Genomic DNA, 25,344 nt, shown 5'->3' with positions numbered 1-25,344 from the left:
AAGCCTGCCACATTAACTTTTGCACCCGTAGCAAGACAAAAATTATTGAAAGTGTGAAAAACACCTCAACAGACTGAGCATGTTGAAATAACAAAAATTTAAATTCATTGTTTAATTTTTATTCCATTAATTTGTTGTTGACTTTTGAACAAACTATTTAAAGGTTCAGCAACAATTACATAGAGCATCATCGAAATGGGACATCCCTGTCTAACACCTCTAGTAACTGGAAAGAAAGGCGTTAAATGACCATTAATTTTAACACTACTTTTAATATCATTATATAGTACTTTAATCCAAGAAATAAATTTATTACCAAAATTAAATTTATTAAAAACTTTGACTATAAATCTATGCGATACCCTATCAAACGCCTTCTCTTGATCTATTTTAATAATTAAAAAATCCTGGTTATTCATATCTACAAAATCAATAACATCACGAACTGACATAATATTATCATCTATATCCCTACCCAGAACACAACACGTTTGTTCAGGACAAATAATAGCTGACATAACCAATTTTAAACATTTGCAAGAACTTTGGATATAATTTTATAATCAACATTTAAAAGACTTATTGGCGTATTTGTAGTACTAGGAATGAAAGTCTGGCGGACTTGTAGTACTAGGAATGAGAGTCTGGCGGACTTGTAGTACTAGGAATGAAAGTCTGGCGGACTTGTAGTACTAGGAATGAGAGTCCGGCGGACTTGTAGTACTAGGAATGAAAGTCTGGCGGACTTGTAGTACTAGGAACATACGTCTGATGGACAAATATTGTGAGAAACGCAAGTTACACGCGTTATTACAGAGTATAAACACAAGTTACACGCGTTATCACAGAATATAAACAGAAGTTACACGCGTTATCACAGAGTATAAACACAAGTTACACGCGTTACGACAGAGTATAAACACAAGTTACACGCGTTATGACAGAGTATAAACACAAGTTACACGCGTTATCACAGAGTATAAACACAAGTTACACGCGTTACGACAGAGTATAAACACAAGTTACACGCGTTATCACAGAGTATAAACACAAGTTACACGCGTTATCACAGAGTATAAACACAAGTTACACGCGTTATCACAGAGTATAAACACAAGTTACACGCGCTATTACAGAGTATAAACACAAGTTACACGCGCTATCACAGAGTATAAACACAAGTTACACGCGTTACGACAGAGTAGAAACACAAGTTACACGCGTTATCACAGAGTATCAACACAAGTTACACGCGTTATCACAGAGTATAAACACAAGTTACACGCGCTATCACAGAGTATAAACACAAGTTACACGCGTTATCACAGAGTATAAACACAAGTTACACGCGCTATTACAGAGTATAAATATAAGTTACACGCGTTATCACAGAGTATAAACACAAGTTACACGCGCTATTACAGAGTATAAACACAAGTTACACGCGTTATTACAGAGTATAAACACAAGTTACACGCGTTACGACAGAGTATAAACACAAGTTACACACGTTACGACAGAGTATAAACACAAGTTACACGCGTTACGACAGAGTATAAACACAAGTTACACGCGTTATGACAGAGTATAAACACAAGCGCTATTACAGAGTATAAACACAAGTTACACGCGTTATCACAGAGTATAAACACAAGTTACACGCGTTATCACAGAGTATAAACACAAGTTACACGCGCTATTACAGAGTATAAACACAAGTTACACGCGCTATCACAGAGTATAAACACAAGTTACACGCGTTACGACAGAGTATAAACACAAGTTACACGCGTTATCACAGAGTATAAACACAAGTTACACGCGTTATCACAGAGTATAAACACAAGTTACACGCGCTATCACAGAGTATAAACACAAGTTACACGCGTTATCACAGAGTATAAACACAAGTTACACGCGCTATTACAGAGTATAAATATAAGTTACACGCGTTATCACAGAGTATAAACACAAGTTACACGCGCTATTACAGAGTATAAACACAAGTTACACGCGTTATCACAGAGTATAAACACAAGTGACACGCGTTATTACAGAGTATAAACACAAGTTACACGCGTTACGACAGAGTATAAACACAAGTTACACACGTTACGACAGAGTATAAACACAAGTTACACGCGTTATGTCAGAGTATAAACACAAGTTACACGCGTTATGACAGAGTATAAACACAAGCGCTATTACAGAGTATAAACACAAGTTACACGCGTTATGACAGAGTATAAACACAAGTTACACGCGTTATGACAGAGTATAAACACAAGTTACACGCGTTATGACAGAGTATAAACACAAGTTACACGCGTTATGACCGAGTATAAACACAAGTTACACGAGTTATGACAGAGTATAAATATGAAACTATACTTCATAATGTGACTTATAGTATCTTGTAGTACGAGGAATGAAAGTCTGGCGGACAAATATTGTGAGAAACACAAGTTACACGCGTTACGACAGAGTATAAATATGAAACTATACTTCATAATGTGACTTATAGTATCTTGTAGTACGAGGAATGAAAGTCTGGCGGACAAATATTGTGAGAAACACAAGTTACACGCGTTACGACAAAGTATAAATATGAACCTATGCTTCATAATGTGACTTATAGTATCTTGTATTACAAGGAATGAAAGTCTGGCGAACAAATATTGTGAGAAACACAAGTTACACGCGTTATGATAGAGTATAAATATGAACCTATGCTTCATAATGTGACTTATAGTATCTTGTAGTACGAGGAATGAAAGTCTGGCGGACAAATATTGTGAGAAACACAAGTTACACGCGTTACGACAAAGTATAAATATGAACCTATGCTTCATAATGTGACTTATAGTATCTTGTATTACTAGGAATGAAAGTCTGGCGAACAAATATTGTGAGAAACACAAGTTACACGCGTTACGACAAAGTATAAATATGAACCTATGCTTCATAATGTGACTTATAGTATCTTGTATTACTAGGAATGAAAGTCTGGCGAACAAATATTGTGAGAAACACAAGTTACACGCGTTATGATAGAGTATAAATATGAACCTATGCTTCATAATGTGACTTATAGTATCTTGTAGTACGAGGAATGAAAGTCTGGCGGACAAATATTGTGAGAAACACAAGTTACACGCGTTACGACAGAGTATAAATATGAAACTATACTTCATAATGTGACTTATAGTATCTTGTAGTACGAGTAATGAAAGTCTGGCGGACAAATATTGTGAGAAACACAAGTTACACGCGTTACGACAAAGTATAAATATGAACCTATGCTTCATAATGTGACTTATAGTATCTTGTATTACTAGGAATGAAAGTCTGGCGAACAAATATTGTGAGAAACACAAGTTACACGCGTTATGATAGAGTATAAATATGAACCTATACTTCCTAATGCTGACTTATAGTATCTTACTTTGAAGGTTGTTTTGGCTGTCCTTCTAATGGTCCGTTTCCTCGAGTTTGTTGTTACCCTTTCATAAATTCCATCTTGCAAATAAAAAACAAGTTCTTCTATTTCTGGTTTAAGACATTTTTGTGTCGTATTTTCAGTCATGTTGAATGCACGAACGTGTTTGTATGAAGGCGTTGGTTTATATACGTTTGAAAAAAAAACAATGAATGAATGAATGAATGAATGGATGCTTAACGACACCCCAGTACAAAAATACACATCGGCTATTGGGTGTATATGAAAATATTAGTTATATATATTTTTGTAAAAAAGACAGTGTAAGGAGCTGTGGGTGAAAAGTATAATACAATACATAGAATCAAGGTAAGTATATTTTAAAACTTTGTATAGAAGTCAAAGTGTTTTACAAATTTTACAATTAATTCTGGATGGAATTTAAAAGATTCCAAAACATTTCTGTTGCCAAATATATCAGATATATGCACTGGATTCAAGTTCCAATCAAAGTGTAATACGATTACAAACATTATCTCTCGTGCCTATTGTGGTAAAAAAAAATCAATAGAGTAATATTAAAGTAAAATTTTTTTTAATTGCGTGGCTTTGAGATTCGAACCCACATTGCTAGTATTTAGAACACTACACCTATCCATTACACTACGAGGGGGGACAAGCAAAATCTGGAGGTGTTTTACGTTATTTTTTTCTGCTAACTCGTGCAGAAGTGTACCCTATAACATACTGATTCCTATTAATACCCAGGCGGACCAGTATTACTAGCGGACAAGCGTTCCTTCCACTGTGACAGGAATCTAAATCCAGTAGGAATATAAGTCTTGGGTGTACTATATAGAAACTAAAATAGCAACATTAAATCCGGAATGCAAGTCCGGGTAGAATTAATGATCCTTAGGTATGGAGGTCCTATGGGACCACTGTTCCTGGGACTTGCATTTCTTTAACACCGGTCTCCAATACGCGACGGGTCTACGATCATTTTGAAATCAATGGCCGTGGTATGTGCTATCCTGTCTGTGGGATGGTTTATATAAAAGACCCCTTGCTACTAATAAACAAATATAGCTGGTTTTCTTCCTAAGACTATATGTCAAAATTACCAGTTTGACATTCAATAGCTGATGATTAATAAATCAATGTGCTCTAGTGGTATCGTCAAGTATCCCGAGATCCTTTACTGGACAATACATCCGCCCTGCATCGCCACAAAGAGGACTGCCACTCTCAGACCAGTTTACTAAATCAAAACTAGCACAGGACAGAGCTCATTAGAATAAATATAGTTGTAATGACATGCACTCATGAATCACTGTCAAAACAGTGATGATATCAGGTGTTCGCGAAAGAAGAGGTTATCCTGCTTACTTGTGTCATCAGTCGTTATTACTGCCAAACACAACTTTAAAGTACGTCACTCCATCTGAAACGATGGTAAAAATGTGCAAGTTGTACCAAAGAGTTGAAAAAGCATGCACAAGTTCAAAATAAAGTAGATATATCATATTGAGTAGATATATCATATTGAGACTATATATATTTAGATGATATATCATATTGAGTAGATATATCATATTTAAACGATATGTCATATTGAGTAGATATATCATATTTAATAGATATATCATATTGAGTAGATATACATATTTGGTAGATATATCATAGTGAGTAGATATATCATTGTGAGTAGATACATCATAGTGAGTAGATATATCATATTTAATAGATATAATCACATTGAGTAGATATATCATATTTGGTAGATATATCATATTGAGTAGATATATTTAGTAGATATATGGCCTCCAGTAGTCTGCAATAAAACTTTTTGAATGCTCCCAGAAGTCTCTGGACAGCATATGAGCGTTCGTAAGAAAAACAACCATTGTTGTAAACAGAGATTATTATTCGAGCGTGTGTGTGGTGCTGATTTTACGAACCTACTGTCAGGAGTCTTATATTGTCCGAGAGAGAGAGGGTAATATATGAATCCTGACATGAGTTTCGTAAAATCAGTACGATTCACACGCGAGTGTAATAATTTCTTTATTATCGATATTACCCTAAGTAAACGTAAAAATAATAACAGACAATCCTTAAATCCAAACGTTTCAATGTAATATATGTTGTTGTTGTTTTCTCACAGTGAAGGTATAATCATTTGGACTGGGAACCATCTTCTTAATCAAAACGTTTTAAATGTGTTAATGTAATATATGGTTTGTTTTCTCACAGTGAAGGTATAATCATTTGGACTGGGAACCATCTCCTTAATCAAAACGTTTTAAGTGTTTTAATGTAATATATGGTTTGTTTTCTCACAGTAAAGGTATAATGATCTGGACTGGGAACCATCTTCTTAATCAAAACGTTTTAAATGTTTTAATGTAATATATGGTTTGTTTTCTCACAGTAAAGGTATAATCATTTGGACTGGGAACCATCTTTTTAATCAAAACGTTTTAAATGTTTTAATGTAATATATGTTGTTGTTGTTTTCTCACAGTGAAGGTATAATCATTTGGACTGGGAACCATCTTCTTACTCAAAACGTTTTAAATGTTTTAATGTAATATATGCTGTTGTTGTTTTCTCACAGTGAAGGTATAATCATTTGGACTGGGAACCATCTTCTTAATCAAAACGTTTTAAATGTGTTAATGTAATATATGGTTTGTTTTCTCACAGTGAAGGTATAATCATTTGGACTGGGAACCATCTCCTTAATCAAAACGTTTTAAGTGTTTTAATGTAATATATGGTTTGTTTTCTCACAGTAAAGGTATAATGATCTGGACTGGGAACCATCTTCTTAATCAAAACGTTTTAAATGTTTTAATGTAATATATGGTTTGTTTTCTCACAGTAAAGGTATAATCATTTGGACTGGGAACCATCTTTTTAATCAAAACGTTTTAAATGTTTTAATGTAATATATGTTGTTGTTGTTTTCTCACAGTGAAGGTATAATCATTTGGACTGGGAACCATCTTCTTACTCAAAACGTTTTAAATGTTTTAATGTAATATATGCTGTTGTTGTTTTCTCACAGTGAAGGTATAATCATTTGGACTGGGAACCATCTTCTTAATCAAAACGTTTTAAATGTTTAATGTAATATATGTTGTTGTTTTCTCACAGTGACGTTATGTATAATCATTTGGACTGGGAACCATCTTCTGAATCAAAACGTTTTAAATGTTTTAATGTAATATATGGTTTGTTTTCTCACAGTGAAGGTATAATCATTTGGACTGGAAACCATATTTTTAATCAAAACGTTTTAAATGTTTCAATGTAATATATGGTTTGTTTTCTCACAGTGAAGGTATAATGATTTGAACTGGGAACCATCTTCTTAATCAAAACGTTTTAAATGTTTTAATGTAATATATGTTGTTGTTGTTTTCAAACAGTGAAGATACAATCATTTGAACTGGGAACCGTCTTCTTAATCGAAACGTTTTAAATGTTTCAATGTAATATATAGTTTGTTTTCTCACAGTGAAGGTATACTCGTTTGGACTGGGAACCATCTTCTTAGTCAAAACTTTTTAAATGTTTTAATGTAATATATGGTTTGTTTTCTCACAGTGAAGGTATACTCGTTTGGACTGGGAACCATCTTCTTAATCAAAACATTTTAAACGTTTCAATATATGGTTTGTTTTCTTACAGTGAAGGTATAATCATTTGGACTGGGAACCATCTTCTTAATCAAAACGTTTTAATGTAATATATGGTTTGTTTTCTCACAGTGAAGGAATACTCGTTTGGACTGGGAACCATCTTCTTAGTCAAAACGTTTTAAATGTTTTAATGTAATATATGTTTTGTTTTCTCACAGTAAAGGTATACTCGTTTGGACTGGGAACCATCTTCTTAATCAAAACGTTTTAATGTAATATATGGTTTGTTTTCTCACAGTGAAGGAATAATCATTTGGACTGGAAACCATCTTCTCAATCAAAACGTTTTAAATGTTTTAATGTAATATAGTATTTGTTTTCTCACATTGAAGGTATGTATAATCATTTGGACTGAGAACCATCTTCTTAATCAAAACGTTTTAAATGTTTTAATGTAATATATAGTTTGTTTTCTCACAGTGAAGGTATACTCGTTTGGACTGGGAACCATCTTCTTAGTCAAAACGTTTTAAATGTTTTAATGTAATATATGGTTTGTTTTCTCACAGTGAAGGTATACTCGTTTGGACTGGGAACCATCTTCTTAGTCAAAACGTTTTAAATGTTTTAATGTAATATATGGTTTGTTTTCTCACAGTGAAGGTATACTCGTTTGGCCTGGGAACCATCTTCTTAATCAAAACGTTTTAAACGTTTCAATATATGGTTTGTTTTCTTACAGTGAAGGTATAATCATTTGGACTGGGAACCATCTTCTTAATCAAAACGTTTTAATGTAATATATGGTTTGTTTTCTCACAGTGAAGGTATAATCATTTGGACTGGAAACCATCTTCTCAATCAAAACGTTTTAAATGTTTTAATGTAATGTATGGTTTGTTTTCTCACAGTGAAGGTATAATCATTTGGACTGGGAACCATCTTCTTAATCAAAACGTTTTAATGTAATATATGGTTTGTTTTCTCACAGTGAAGGTATAATCATTTGGACTGGGAACCATCTTCTCAATCAAAACGTTTTAAATGTTTTAATGTAATATATGGTTTGTTTTCTCACAGTGAAGGTATAATCATTTGGACTGGGAACCATCTTCTTAATCAAAACGTTTTAAATGTTTTAATGTAATATATGGTTTGTTTTCTCACAGTGAAGGTATAATCATTTGGACTGGAAACCATCTTCTTAATCAAAACGTTTTAAATGTTTTAATGTAATATAGTATTTGTTTTCTCACATTGAAGGTATGTATAATCATTTGGACTGGGAACCATCTTCTTAATCAAAACGTTTTAAATGTTTTAATGTAATATATGTTGTTGTTGTTTTCTCACAGTGAAGGTATGTATAATCAGTTAACTGTCATTTGGATTGAAAACCATCTTCTTAATCAAAACGTTTTAAATGTTTTAATGTAATATATGTTTGTTGTTTGTTACAGTGTTAACGTAACCATCTGGGTTGGTCTACACAGAGCAGCTGACACAGCGTTCACCTGGTCAGATCCTCGGTGTACTCTCCTGTGATATATGTTTGTTGTTTGTTACATTGATAACGTGGTCACCTGGATTGGTCTACACAGAGCCGCTGACAAAGCGTTCATCTGGTCAGACCCTCGGTGTACTCTCCTGTGATATATGTTTTGTTTGTTACAGTGATAACGTGGTCACCTGGATTGGACTACACAGAGCCGCTGACAAAGCGTCCCCCTGGTCAGACCCTCGGTGTACTCTCCTGTGATATATGTTTTGTTTGTTACAGTGATAACGTGGTCACCTGGATTGGACTACACAGAGCCGCTGACAAAGCGTCCCCCTGGTCAGACCCTCGGTATACTCTCCTGTGATATATGTTTGTTGTTTGTTACAGTGATAACGTGGTCACCTGGATTGGACTACACAGAGCCGCTGACAAAGCGTCCCCCTGGTCAGACCCTCGGTATACTCTCCTGTGATATATGTTTGTTGTTTGTTACAGTGATAACGTGGTCACCTGGATTGGACTACACAGAGCCGCTGACAAAGCGTCCCCCTGGTCAGACCCTCGGTGTACTCTCCTGTGATATATGTTTGTTGTTTGTTACTGTGATAACGTGGTCACCTGGATTGGACTACACAGAGCCGCTGACACAGCATTCACCTGGTCAGACCCACAGTGTACTCTCCTGTGATATATGTTTGTTGTTTGTTACTGTGATAACGTGGTCACCTGGATTGGACTACACAGAGCCGCTGACACAGCATTCACCTGGTCAGACCCACAGTGTACTCTCCTGTGATATATGTTTTGTTTGTTACAGTGATAACGTGGTCACCTGGATTGGACTACACAGAGCCGCTGACACAGCGTTCACCTGGTCAGACCGACAGTGTACTCTCCTGAATACTGACGAGTGGGAGAACTTTGACAAAATATCTGATAAAAAGTATACTTCTGATAAACAGTGCTTCAGACAAAGACACAGATACTTCGTATGGGAAGAAAGCAATGTCAACACCATCACTACTTCATTTGCGATAAGCCTGGCAATTCCAGTAAGATTTTAATTAGAGATTTACAGAATGATTGTCCACACCGTAACTACTTCATCTGTAAGAGGCCTGGCAATTCCAGTATGGTTTTAATTAGAGGTTTCTAGCATGGTTGTCCACACCATAACGACTTCATCTGCGAGAGGCCTGGCAATTGCAGTAAGATTTTAATTAGAGGTTTCTAGCATGGTTCTCCACACCGTATCGACATCATCTGCGAGAAGCCTGGCAAGTCCAGTAAGATTTTAATTAGAGGTTTCTAACATGATTGTCCACACCATAACGACTTCATCTACGAGAGGCCTGGCAAGTCCAGTAAGATATTAATTAGAGATTTATGGAATGATTGTCCACACCATAACGACTTCATCTACGAGAGACCTGGCAAGTTCAGTAAGATATTAATTAGAGATTTATAGAATGATTGTCCACACCATAACGACTTCATCTGCGAGAGGCCTGGCAAGTCCAGTAATATATTAAATAGAGATTTATAGAATGGTTGTCCACACCATAACGACTTCATCTACGAGAGACCTGGCAAGTCCAGTAAGATATTCACTAGAGATTTATAGCATGGTTGTCGACACCATAACGACTTCATCTGCGAGAGGCCTGGCAAGTCCAATAAGATATTAATTAGAGATTTATAGAATGATTGTCCACACCATAACGACTTCATCTGCGAGAGGCCTGGCAAGTCCAGTAAGATTTTAATTAGAGGTTTCTAGCATGGTTGTCCACACCATAACGACTTCATCTGCGAGAGATCTGGCAAATCCAATAAGATATTAACTAGAGATTTATAGCATGGTTGTCCACACCATAACGACTTCATCTGCGAGAGACCTGGCTAGTCCAGTAAGATATTAATTAGAGATTTATAGCATGATTGTCCACACCATAACGACTTCATCTACGAGAGACCTGGCAAGTCCAGTAAGATATTAATTAGAGATTTATAGAATGATTGTTCACACCATAACGACTTCATCTGCGAGAGACCTGGCTAGTCCAGTAAGATATTAATTAGAGATTTATAGAATGGTTGTCCACACCATAACGACTTCATCTACGAGAGACCTGGCAAGTCCAGTAAGATATTAATTAGAGATTTATAGAATGATTGTTCACACCATAACGACTTCATCTGCGAGAGACCTGGCAAGTCCAGTAAGATATTAATTAGAGATTTATAGCATTTCACAGTAACAAGGAAGTACAATAAGAAGTAGTTTGTGAACTGGGATAAAATCTCTCCTAAGTTATAGTTTGTCCTGTTTAACGACACCACTAGAGTACATCGATGTATTAATCATCGGCTAATGGCTGTCAAATATTTGCTAATTTTGACATATAGTCATAGAGAGGAAACCCACTGCATTTTTCGATTAGTAGCAAGGTGTCTTTTATATACACCATCACACAGACAGGATGACACATACGACGACCTTTGATGTACCAGTTGTGTGGCGGGAACAAGACCCCATGGAAAAGGCGGCGATCGACCAGACCAACCGCCATCAGACGAGCGCTTTACGACTGGACTACGTCCTGCCTTAAAACCCCTCCAACATCGTTTCTATGTGAGACTCAGAACTTACCAATCACCCAATAACGTCTGATTATTTTCTTTGTCAGATTCAGTGAACAACACAAACACAGATTCCTACAGAACAACTGACGACAAAAGCAGGATTCCTACACCGTGCCAACACTGGACGGATACTGCTAACACAGGTAGGTAACATTCCTACACCGTGCCAACACTGGACGGATACTGATAACACAGGTAGGTAACATTCCTACACCGTGCCAACACTGGACTGATACTGATAACACAGGTAGGTAACATTCCTACACCGTGCCAACACTGGACTGATACTGATAACACAGGTAGGTAACATTCCTACACCGTGCCAACACTGGACTGATACTGATAACACAGGTAGGTAACATTCCTACACCGTGCCAACACTGGACTGATACTGATAACACAGGTAGGTAACATTCCTACACCGTGCCAACACTGGACTGATACTGATAACACAGGTAGGTAACATTCCTACACCGTGCCAACACTGGACTGATACTGATAACACAGGTAGGTAACATTCCTACACCGTGCCAACACTGGACTGATACTGCTAACACAGGTAGGTAACATTCCTACACCGTGCCAACACTGGACTGATACTGATAACACAGGTAGGTAACATTCCTACACCGTGCCAACACTGGACTGATACTGATACCACAGGTAGGTAACATTCCTACACCGTGCCAACACTGGACTGATACTGCTAACACAGGTAGGTAACATTCCTACACCGTGCCAACACTGGACTGATACTGATACCACAGGTAGGTAACATTCCTACACCGTGCCAACACTGGACTGATACTGTTAACACAGGTAGGTAACATTCCTACACCGTGCCAACACTGGACTGATACTGATACCACAGGTAGGTAACATTCCTACACCGTGCCAACACTGGACTGATACTGATAACACAGGTAGGTAACATTCCTACACCGTGCCAACACTGGACTGATACTGATAACACAGGTAGGTAACATTCCTACACCGTGCCAACACTGGACTGATACTGATACCACAGGTAGGTAACATTCCTACACCGTGCCAACACTGGACTGATACTGCTACCACAGGTAGGTAACATTCCTACACCGTGCCAACACTGGACTGATACTGATAACACAGGTAGGTAACATTCCTACACCGTGCCAACACTGGACTGATACTGATAACACAGGTAGGTAACATTCCTACACCGTGCCAACACTGGACTGATACTGATAACACAGGTAGGTAACATTCCTACACCGTGCCAACACTGGACTGATACTGATAACACAGGTAGGTAACATTCCTACACCGTGCCAACACTGGACTGATACTGATAACACAGGTAGGTAACATTCCTACACCGTGCCAACACTGGACTGATACTGATAACACAGGTAGGTAACATTCCTACACCGTGCCAACACTGGACTGATACTGATAACACAGGTAGGTAACATTCCTACACCGTGCCAACACTGGACTGATACTGCTAACACAGGTAGGTAACATTCCTACACCGTGCCAACACTGGACTGATACTGATAACACAGGTAGGTAACATTCCTACACCGTGCCAACACTGGACTGATACTGCTAACACAGGTAGGTAACATTCCTACACCGTGCCAACACTGGACTGATACTGATAACACAGGTAGGTAACATTCCTACACCGTGCCAACACTGGACTGATACTGATAACACAGGTAGGTAACATTCCTACACCGTGCCAACACTGGACTGATACTGATAACACATAGCTGACATTCCTACACCGTGTCAACACTGGACTGATACTGATAACACAGGTAGGTAACATTCCTTCCTACACCGTGTCAACACTGTGACTGACCCAACAACACAGGTAGGTAACATTCCTACACCGTGCCAACACTGGACTGATACTGATAACACAGGTAGGTAACATTCCTACACCGTGCCAACACTGGACTGATACTGATAACACAGGTAGGTAACATTCCTACACCGTGCCAACACTGGACTGATACTGATAACACAGGTAGCTGACATTCCTACACCGTGTCAACACTGGACTGATACTGATAACACATAGCTGACATTCCTACACCGTGTCAACACTGGACTGATACTGCTGCTACAGGTAGGTAACATTCCTATACGTCCCCTTTTCCTGATCTACCAAGTTCATTCAAGGCCCATAACTCTGTAACAAGTGGGTAACTCACCATGAAAGTTAAACTTAATCTGTAACTGTACATGATACAGCTATATACAGAATTTCACCTCAGTATTTTCTGGTATTACAAAACAAAAGTCCGGATTTTTTTTTAATATAACCTAAGATCAAGGGCCATAATTCTATCATAAATAGGTAAATTGCCATGAAAGTTAAACTTAATCTGTAACAGTACATGATAAAGTCCGAAAAAAACATTTTCACATTGCCTAAGTTCAAGGGTCACAACTCCGTGAAAAATGAGTAAATTGCCTCGAAACTTGATCTGTATCAGTATATAATAAAGCTATACACAAAATGTCAGTTCATTATCTCAAGGCCTTCTAAAAAAGAAGTCCGGAAAACCAATTTTCACATTGTCTAAGTTCAAGGGTCATAACTCCGTTAAAAATAGGTAAATCGCCATGAATGTCAAACTTGATCTGTCAAAGTACATGATAAAGCTATACACAAAATTTCAGGTTAATATCTGAATTCCTTCTGGAAAAAAGTCTGGAAAACTAATTTTCATATCTCCTAAGTTCAGGGCCATATCTCCGTCAACAATAAGTAAATCGCCATGAAAGTCAAACTTGATCTGTAACAAAAAACATCCAGTAAACATATGTTGGACAGACGGACGGACAGACGGACAGACAGACGGAGAGACGGACAGACAGACGGAGAGCCGGACACACAGGCGGACGGAAATAAAACCTATAGTTCCCTCCGGTTGGACCGGTAGGGGAGTAATAATTTCTTACACACCCGTTGCATGGTGACAACTCCATTCATTATTTACGATAATAGACACTAATAACACATACACGCGCGTATACACTAGGTGATAACCCGGTCGCGACAGCTATACTTATCATGCAACCATACTTCTTATGACCCGATAACCCCTACATGATAATTCAAAGTGTTATTATGTCACTGCTTGATAACACATCAGTTGCTAACATGATAACATTGGCATTGCTATGTATTATCAGGTCACTAGCAAATGACTTGTGCGCATGACGGATGTTTGCTCCATTTTCAGGTAGGTAGTTTTCTAATTTTTCGAACATTCATTTACAGCAATAATTGTTGAACTGCATAAATAAATATAACATTTAAACTTCCTGTAGCGTCAAATTACCTCTTATTTTTCAATTCTCCATTATTCGCTCCCATTCGGAACTAGCCAGCGTTTCAAATTAAACATTTTGAAACAAAATGCAAGTAGCTTCCTGCAAAGAATGTTTACATTGGAAATATCTGACGTCACAGTTTCTAGCAGCCAGTGATGTAGATCGTCAGGTCACACACAAACTGGAGTTTATTTTCACAAAAAATGTAAAACAATTGTAAAGCTGTGACACTACAGACTTTCAAATATAATCAAATTATTTTATTTAAAACGTGAAAACACACAACGTTTTGGCTGGCAATGCCATTCCCAAGATGCTTTCGGGCACCTGCTATTATCCGACTTCCGGTAGTAGTTTCTACATGATAATACTATCAGCTGAAGCTCGTCTGTTACGCCGTTATCAAAACCTCGCCAAATAACCACGATATCGAAACGTAGTAACCTGATATTCTATATATACCATCCAGTGAAGAAAAACACGATCGAAATTGATTGATCTGTGACGCATGGGTTAACCTGAAATTGACTGTTCTCATTTTGTTAATAAGCTTAATAATGTAGTTCGCAAGCGCCAGTGCCAACGAGAACCCGTTCTCTCGGCAATCTATCAGTTAGAAAGACGGGCATTTAAATGGGTTTAACATATGAAATATGTGTAGTGAGATACTGAATACATGCATTTACATGTCTATGTATACGCTTTTTATTTCTTTATTTGTTTACTTATTTGATTAGTTGTATGTTTTCGGAAATATACATGTGTCACTACAACTTTGAATTATTCACATTTATAAACACCATCCCCGACTGCGACCCAGTCTGTCGATACCATGACAGCAACACCAGACACAGCAAATGTGGTCGACATCATTACAACGGCTGAAACTGTTGTCGAAACCGTTACCATGTCACCAACGCCTGTCACTACAACTGTTGAAAGCACTATCAACATGACACCAACCCCAGCCACTACGACTGTTGACAGCACTGTTGCCATTTCACCAACTCCAGCCACTAAAACTGTTGACAGCACCGTTACTATGACACCAACTCCAGCCACTTCAGCAGTTGACAGCACTGTTGCCATGTCACCAACTCCAGCCACTAAAACTGTTGACAGCACCGTTACTATGACACCAACTCCAGCCACTTCAGCAGCTGACAGCACTGTTGCCATTTCACCAACCCCAGCCACTAAAACTGTTGACAGCACCGTTACTATGACACCAACTCCAGCCACTTCCGCAGTTGACAGCACTGTTGCCATGTCACCAACTCCAGCCACTAAAACTGTTGACAGCACCGTTACTATGACACCAACTCCAGCCACTAAAACTGTTGACAGCACCGTGACCATGATACCAACTCCAGCCACTACAACTGTTGACAGCACTGTTATCATGACACGAACCCTAGCTACTAAAACTGTTGACAGCACTGTTACCATGACACCAACCCCAGCCACTACAACTGTTGACAGCATTGTTACCATGACACCAACCCCAGCTGCTACAACTTTTGACAGCATTGTTACCATGACACCAACCCAAGCCACTACTACTGTTGACAGCACTTTTACCATGAAACCAACCCCAGCCACTACATCTGTTGACAGCACTGTTACCATGACACCAACCCCATCCACTGCAACTGTTGACAGCACTGTTACCATGAAACCAACCCCATCCACTGCAACTGTTGACAGCACCTTTACCATGAAAGGAACCCCAGCCACTACAAATGTTGACAGCACTGTTACCATGACACCGAGCCACTACAACTGTTGACAACACTGAAACCTGTTGACAACACTGTTACCATGACACCAACCCCAGCCACTACAACTGTTGACAGCACTGTTACCATGACACCAACCCCAGCCACTACAACTGTTGACAGCACTGTTACCATGACACCAACCCCAGCCACTACAACTGTTGACAGCACTGTTACCATGACACCAACCCCAGCCACTACAACTGTTGACAGCACTGTTACCATGACACCAACCCCAGTCACTACAAATGTTGACAGCATTGTTACCATGACACCAACCCCAGTCATCGCTGTGTTTCCGGATATGACGTCATCTGTCAATCAAACACACAACACGCATGACATTTTCTGCACCTCGCTCTCAAGAGCCAATCTTTCACAAGCGGAACTGACCGACATTCTTCAACGAATCGTCAACAAGTTAAGATTGGACACGAAGAAGCTATCTGCGACGATACGGAAAAAAACGAGTGCACCCGACCATCGCCGATCATCGACATCAATCGGTTACATGGCCGGTATATTCATGAGTTTGCCATTCCTGCTGCTGGTGATAGCCGATGTACCGGCGATTGTCCGTGACATCAGAAACATATTTCAGTAGAAACTCAGACGGCCACAGATCACAATTATCTAAAGTTAAAGTTTGTTTTGTTAAACGACACCACTAGAGCACATAATATTTATTAATCATCGGCTATTGGATCTCAAACATTTGGTAATTGTGAGAGGAAACACACTATATTTTTTCCATTAGTAGCAAAGGATATTTTATATGCTTCATCCCACAGACAGGATAGCACGTACCACGGTCTTTGGTATACCATTCATGGTGTGCATTGTCTGGAATGAGAAATAGCCCAGTTTGCCACCGACGGGGATCGATCCTAGACCGACCGAGCATCAGGCGAGCGCTTTACAACTGATCTACCCTCCCTCACTATTATCGTCCCCAAAATGCGGAAATATATCCGCATAAGTAGTCTGCTGTTTGACTGCGATAGTTGTATGGCAGACAGCTTTGAAGTGGCGATTATTGACTGGTGTTGACAGGAGAGGCCATGTAGTCTGCTGTTTGACTGCGATAGTTGTATAGCAGACAGCTTTGAAGTGGCGATTATTGACTGATGTTGACAGGAGAGACCATGTAGTGTGCAAACGTGTAACTTGTTAACACTGAAAACCTCTGTGTTGTAATTCCATCGAAATGTTGAACTATTAGTGTGAAATGGGTGCACTTCGGCCAGGTTTAGTTAGTGTTCTGTTTTTAAAACCAATATCGTACGAGAAAAAGCTTTGATAACAAAGGTTGTCCTTTTAAGAATATGTTGCTCCTGGGCAGGAAAAGGTGCATTTAAAAAATTCACTTGGCCTACTGATATTAATAAAAGTGTTAAAGCTACTAACGCTATGTAGAAACATTTAGCGTAAATAATTATGGTCTGTGGCCAGACTGGCGGAGCGGTCATCATTAAGGTGGACGACAGGACATTGTGACGACTTCGTGTTTACTACAACCAGAATCGGAAATGTTCGAAGTCATTGTTTTTAGTTTATCACATTTTAACGTTTAAAATATCCGAAAAGAAAGCAATTTTTTAAATTTTAATTTACTCCAATTATTTAGCTTTCCATCCCTCCTATTACGCGTATGTCCCCAATAAGCGTACGGGAGTGTGCGCGAGTGCGTGTGTTTGTGTGTGTGTGTGTGGGGGGGGGGGGGATGAATTGTCCCACCCCTCCCAATGTCGGAGCAAGTCTTCGCCATTCGGCCAAACACGATAAAGAAGTTCTGGCGAACTGAGCCGAACTGAAACCTATTTGTATCATTCTACCCACAATACTGGTCTCAATCCTTGTCAAAATGCGTAGTGATTATTTCGTAACCCGGTATAGCTTTTTGGTAGAAACCAAAATATGAATAAACGTTGTTATCTAGATTCGGGCATTTTCGTTGAATTCGGGCAAAATGCAGCCCGTACCCCTATGATGTCCCCCAAACTACATTTAAGAAACGAAAAAAGATCAGACTACCAACTGCTAGCAGAAAGTTGACCAACTCGACGGTTACGTTGTCATTTTCCTAACTCCCGACATATGACGGGTGCGCTCAGATTAATAACTTAATAGTTATACGACGAGAATCCAGTTGTAAAAGCGCTCACACTAGCAACTGAACAGTCGTAGAAGTCGTAAGAGCAGAAAGTTGGCCAACATTGTGCTGACAGTTAGTAGTCTGAACCTAGTAGAAGCAGTTCTAAGTGTTAGTTGAAAACCATTTAAAACCCACAGTCAGAAGCATTCGTAGTCATCAAAGAAAAGGGTCGAATTTACGAAGTCATTAATAATATATGTACTTCAACAGTCTTAAATTCGGCCCCAAATGTACAATAGCAATTATACTTTACAAATGAAAGCGTTATCAGCCAGTTTATTACACTGAGATAAACCTGTGGAATTTGTCAATATATCTTAAATGTTTAAGTTATATATATATATATATATATATATATACTACGTATTTATGTAGGACTACCTATATCCTTTCCAATGGTACAAATAGTTGTGCAGAGAGAGAGAGAGAGAGAGGTGCGCTTAAAGTGGTTAGTTATTTACTTATTATGCCTATTGTTGTTGTTGTCGTTATGTTACTACTACTACTACTACTACTACTACTACTACTACTACTATTATTATCATTATTATTATTATTGTTGTTGTTGTTGTTGTTGTTAGAGGGCTTAAGGGAACATGATGCTGAATAATATTATTGTTGTTGTTGTGGTTGTGGTAAGGATATGCAAAGTAAAGTCATAAGAATAGTGTTCGTCATTGGATTTCAAAAACAGAAACGAAAAACAAAGTGTAGAAATTCTTTATTTCCTCCGACCACGATATACATGGCACATGAGGTGAAATATTATACAATTATACATTGTGAGCGAGTAATACTGGATTAATGTTTCCACTGGGAGCACATTATCAAATTATTATATATTATATGTATATATGTAATGTCACAAAATTTCACGCATTGTTTTGAAACTTTGTGTTATATATTCACAAAGTTTTATTAATAAATCCTTATTGTTAAACAATATTTTCATTTTTATTACGCTAGGATTTTTCCAATAGTATCTAGGTAAATATAGTTTTCTAAGATCATTTAGTGTGTTACATTCAAACAAAAAATGGAATGCGTCGCCAATACAACCTTGGTTACAAATATTGCATAATCTTTCATATCTTGGTATATTTAGTCATCTTCCTGTTTCAGTTGGTAGTCTGTTATTACATAGTCTAAATTTTGTAAATATAATTCTGTGTTTCCAAGACGGAATCTTAAAATATGTTTCATATGCATGTTCTGTTTTGAATATTCTACAAATAATTCCTTTTAACGACGTTTCTAGAAAACTGTACCACTCCTGTATATGCATATCACAATGACATCGTTCAATCTTTTTAACAGCCAATTTCTAGTTATATTACTTTCAAACTGCTGTAACCAAATATTACAAAGACAATCTAAATCTAAAATGTTCTTTACAATACAAATTCGTCTTGATCTAAATGTATCATGTTTATACAGGCTGAAAAGAAACAATACAATAACTGATAATTTTGGTGGGGTTTTTTTACTATCAATATACCTGTTCCAGTAACTAATAATTCTACTATATATTTTATATTTTACTGGAAACCTCCCAAGTTCACCATATATCATAAAATTGAGGTACTGTTTTAACACCTAGAATCCGTCTGCAAAATGTCAAATGAACTTTTTCAATTTCTTCTAGCTTTTCAAAAAACCCAACTTCACAACAATATAATAAAATTGGTAATTCCAATTGTATATTTACAGGTAAACTATGTCGTGTTGCGTGTTTTAAATACACCATACATTGCTTTCAAAACCCCCAACTTCACAACAATATAGTAAAATTGGAAATTCCAATTGTATATTTACAGGTAAACTATGTCGTGTTGCGTGTTTTAAATACACTATACATTGCTTTCAAAACCCCCAACTTCACAACAATATAGTAAAATTGGAAATTCCAATTGTATATTTACAGGTAAACTATGTCGTGTTGCGTGTTTTAAATACACCATACATTGCTTTCAAAACCCCCAACTTCACAACAATATAGTAAAATTGGAAATTTCAGTTGTATATTTACAGGTAAACTATGTCGTGTTGCGTGTTTTAAATACACCATACATTGCTTTCAAAACCCCCAACTTCACAACAATATAGTAAAATTGGAAATTCCAATTGTATATTTACAGGTAAACTATGTCGTGTTGCGTGTTTTAAATACACTATACATTGCTTTCAAAACCCCCAACTTCACAACAATATAGTAAAATTGGAAATTCCAATTGTATATTTACAGGTAAACTATGTCGTGTTGTGTGTTTTAAATACACTATACATTGCTTTCAAAACCCCCAACTTCACAACAATATAGTAAAATTGGAAATTCCAATTGTATATTTACAGGTAAACTATGTCGTGTTGCGTGTTTTAAATACACTATACATTGCTATCAAAACCCCCAACTTCACAACAATATAGTAAAATTGGAAATTCCAATTGTATATTTACAGGTAAACTATGTCGTGTTGCGTGTTTTAAATACACTATACATTGCTTTCAAAACCCCCAACTTCACAACAATATAGTAAAATTGGAAATTCCAATTGTATATTTACAGGTAAACTATGTCGTGTTGCGTGTTTTAAATACACCATACATTGCTATCAAAACCCCCAACTTCACAACAATATAGTAAAATTGGAAATTCCAACTGTATATTTACAGGTAAACTATGTCGTGTTGCGTGTTTTAAATAGGCCATACATTGCTTTCAAAACCCCCAACTTCACAACAATATAGTAAAATTGGAAATTTCAGTTGTATATTTACAGGTAAACTATGTCGTGTTGCGTGTTTTAAATACACCATACATTGCTATCAAAACCCCCAACTTCACAACAATATAGTAAAATTGGAAATTCCAACTGTATATTTACAGGTAAACTATGTCGTGTTGCGTGTTTTAAATAGGCCATACATTGCTTTCAAAACCCCCAACTTCACAACAATATAGTAAAATTGGAAATTTCAGTTGTATATTTACAGGTGAACTATGTCGTGTTGCGTGTTTAAAATATACCATGCAATGCTTTAGTCGCTTGTTCTATTAATTGCTTCTTTACTGTACACAATCAGACATTATAACTAAATTTAATACCCAGATATACACAGCTATCAACTACTTCAGTAGCTTCATCGCACAAAATAAATAGGGGTATTCTATTATTTTTTCATTTACAAAATATGATTATGTTGCTCTTGGAGGTATCTACACATAGATTCCATTCCTTACAATATAAACTAAAAACATCGAGTGCTTGCTGAAGAAGTAACGCGAACAGTGGAATACTCATTCTAATATGACCTTCACCTCTATAAAAAGTAATTGTCAATCCCATTTTGAGCAGACAACAGTGTTTAAATGGCGATATGTTTTTAATTACATACATGTAGCAGGTGCGCGTGCGGCTAATCTTCTCCCGATCTAAGCGATTTTTTTTTAATTTATGATTCGTGCGAGCATGACTCGATCCCGCCTGTATACTCTCTCTCTCTCTCTCTCTCTCTCTCTCTCTCTCTCTCTCTCTCTCTCTCTCTCTCTCTCTCTCTCTCTCTCTCTCTCTCTCTCTCTCACTAACAACTAATCGACAACCTACTATCTTGGACAGACAGCCCAAATAGCTGAGGTGTGTGCTCAGAACAGCGTGCTTGATCCTTAATTGGATATAACCACAAAAATAAGTTTGAATGAATGAATGAATGAATGAATGACAAATTTAGAATGGGGAGCAACCAACTATTGGGGGAGGGCAACCCACAATGTATGTACGTATTTATGTTTTTATAAAATTTAATACAGTAAAAAATATCCATGGCGCCCGTACCCCCCCCCCCCCCCCTCCTCGATACGCCACTGCAAATAACTATAGAGGGGATAACCGCATGTGGGTAACTGTAGGTTGCATGGTGCCAAAGAAGAGAATTCCGTGTCAAAGTTCGAGGTGCACCGTCAAATATTTACAGTGTAAAAGCAGCTGTGTGTGTGATTGGTAGTAACATGTGATTATTTGTGGCGTCGTGGTAGGCCATCGGTCTACAGGCTGGTAGGTACTGGGTTCGGATCCCAGTCGAGGCATACAGTTGTTATTCATTATATCAAAAACATTAATTAAATCTCTTAAATGGTATGTGACCCCACCACCCACCCATCCCACCCCCACCCACCCTTTTTTTATTGCTGTACTAGGAATTGATTTGGTCTATTAGAACCTGTAGTTCCTCGCATTAAAGATGGCGGAGGTCGCACATGATGAGCATTAATCAATGTGAGTTTCCGTATTTCTAAGCATTACATTCACATTTTAATAGAGCGTATCAGCAGTTGGTTTAGTATAAATATATTTTGAATCGATGCACTAAGGATAAGTTGTGTAATTCAGCTGACAATGAAATCACAAAGTTAGGCATGATGAAAGTAACTTCGAAGCGATGATGTAGGTAACTGTCTAGTCAGCTTCAGATAGGATGTAGGTATCAGACAACAGGGATGCGGGTAACTGCAGTGATGAGCGTAACTGTAGGATGAGAGTAACTGCTGTAGTTGTCTCTTCATAACTAATGATCACCATGTGCGTCTAGAAACAATTAGTAAAACTAATTTATTTGTATGTTTTTCCCTTCATTTTTTTTCTTCAGATTATTACATGTGCTATTTGTGCGATACATCCTCCGCCCGAGCCAATACTATTTTAACACACACCATCAAAATGAACATTGGGGCCATTCAAATATTACGTAACGCTCGATGGGGTGGGTAGGTGTAGGTCCTAACGTGATGTGGCGTTACAGGGGGTGGGTGTAGGTCCTAACGTGATGTGGCGTTACAGGGGGTGGGTGGGTGGGTGTAGGGCCTAACGTGATGTGGCGTTACAGGGGGTGGGTGGGTGTAGGTCCTAACGCGATGTGGCGTTACAGGGGGTGGGTGGGTGTAGGTCCTAACGTGATGTGGCGTTACAGGGGGTGGGTGGGTGTAGGTCCTAACGCGATGTGGCGTTACAGGGGGTGGGTGGGTGGGTGTAGGGCCTAACGTGATGTGGCGTTACAGGGGGTGGGTGGGTGTAGGTCCTAACGTGATGTGGCGTTACAGGGGGTGGGTGAGTGTATTTAACAGCGTTATGTAACGCGCTGGTTTTATTATTACCCTTTTTATTTTCATAAACGCTCTGTCATGGCGACAATGTTTAACGTAGGCCTAGTTAATTATAGCTAGACGTATACACTCAATAAGGATTATAAATCGAGTTGAAATCGATATCTGCGCTTTCCCAAATTGCAAAACAGTACGTTAAAATTACATTACACCCATCGCATGACTTGTTTGTGAATTTGTGAATGGAAGGCGGGGAGTGTGTGTGTGTGTGTGGGGGGGGGGGGGGTCCAAACGTTAAGTAATATTTTGGGATGTGTATGGTCCAGCATTACATAGAGAATACTAAACGAGTTTCCGTGTCAGACCGTTTATACTGCAACGAGTTTATTTTTAAGCGTACATCACGAGCGAAAGCGAGTGATGTACGATTAAAGGTAGTACTAAACCATATAACTTCCGGCTGGGTCAAAGTTCGAGGTGCACCGAACGTTCGATAGAGATTTTAACGACACACGTCCTGTGATTGGTGATAAATGTTAGTGTGTTGATTGTACAAAAACAAAATAGTTTCATCTGGGAAAAAAATGTATGCAATTTCATTTCATCTAGTACCACTGTGTCAAGTAGCCTTGTGCGTGAAATATGTATGGGGTACGAAAATTTGGCGCTACCCTTTATCTCTGAAATGAGCGGCTTGACCCCCAATTGTTTCTGATTCACTTTAAGCATGAGAGGTGGTAGTATTTATATATGTGGTGTTTATGTCGATTAATACGCTGCAGGTAGGAGTTTTACCCACATATGTTACTATTGTCGATTTGGAAGTATACACCCTATAAACGGTCTCACACGGGAACGAGTATAGTATTTTATTTATTACACCGCATATCAATGGACAAAAATCGCACAGAATGGCTTCAAAAATAACTAAACAAGACATGAAAATGCACATATTAAAGACCGGGACAATGACGTCATTTAGCAATTACGTGGCTACTTTAGTTAGCTATTTATCAATGAAACTTTGCATCCCTACGCCACCCGTCTATCAATGAAGTTTACACAAACAATATTATAAACATATTCAAGGCTAGCATTAATTATAAGAATTAACAGAAAGTAGTTTTCCGATTTAAAAATATGAATCGAAAGAACCATGTGCACACTTGTCGCATAACGGAGTTGTACTGTGTCACTGCTCATGTGATCAAAGGTCATGACCTCTCAAAAGACGTATTTTCACATGTGAAGAGACGAGCAGTATATCACGTGGGTATCTATTCCACCGCGGTGTAATAAAAGGGGAGGAATGGTGTCTAATTTTGACAAAATAGCGTTACGTAATATTTGTACGGCCCCATTGTGAATAACAAGGGTCGAATTTCAATTGTTTGGGGGACGGCATGTGTTGCCTTTAGTTTAATAACAAACATTGGGGTACTAAGGCAAGTTGGAGGGCCACCAAGGCAAACATTTCCTTCAAAAGCGGGGCACGAAGGTAACTTATTTTCTATCAAGTTTCTCAGATAAAAAATTATTTCACCGTATGACCTTGGACTCTAGCCTATGCAATGTTGGATACGGATGCCTTGATATGTGTGTGGTTGTCATGCATTTGTACTGACTGGACAGTAGCTCGAATGTCTTCTGGTCCTAGCCTGAGGTCACGGCCAACACGTGCTCTTCAATTCCACACCTACATTGTAATAACTATATGAACTGGCAAAACTAAGTTTAGTTGAAG

At 38.0% G+C, this 25,344-nt stretch overlaps 2 protein-coding genes across 2 annotated transcripts; both read left to right on the top strand.

Annotated features, from left to right (window-relative positions):
• The first annotated feature begins 15,401 nt into the window (after window positions 1–15,401).
• On the top strand, window positions 15,402–16,358 carry LOC121389852 (flocculation protein FLO11-like). Its single transcript, XM_041521500.1, has one exon. The coding sequence runs from the start codon at window positions 15,402–15,404 to the stop codon at window positions 16,356–16,358; it is 957 nt and encodes a 318-aa protein (XP_041377434.1).
• Window positions 16,359–16,390: 32 nt separating this feature from the next.
• On the top strand, window positions 16,391–16,951 carry LOC121389851 (flocculation protein FLO11-like). The gene has a single exon (XM_041521499.1). The coding sequence runs from the start codon at window positions 16,391–16,393 to the stop codon at window positions 16,949–16,951; it is 561 nt and encodes a 186-aa protein (XP_041377433.1).
• Window positions 16,952–25,344: the final 8,393 nt, after the last annotated feature.

The sequence above is a fragment of the Gigantopelta aegis genome, chromosome 15, assembly GCF_016097555.1.
Source record: "Gigantopelta aegis isolate Gae_Host chromosome 15, Gae_host_genome, whole genome shotgun sequence".
Lineage (NCBI taxonomy): Eukaryota > Metazoa > Mollusca > Gastropoda > Neomphalida > Peltospiridae > Gigantopelta > Gigantopelta aegis.
Note: the sequence above shows the minus strand (reverse complement) of the source record. Positions and strands in the feature narration are given on the sequence as shown.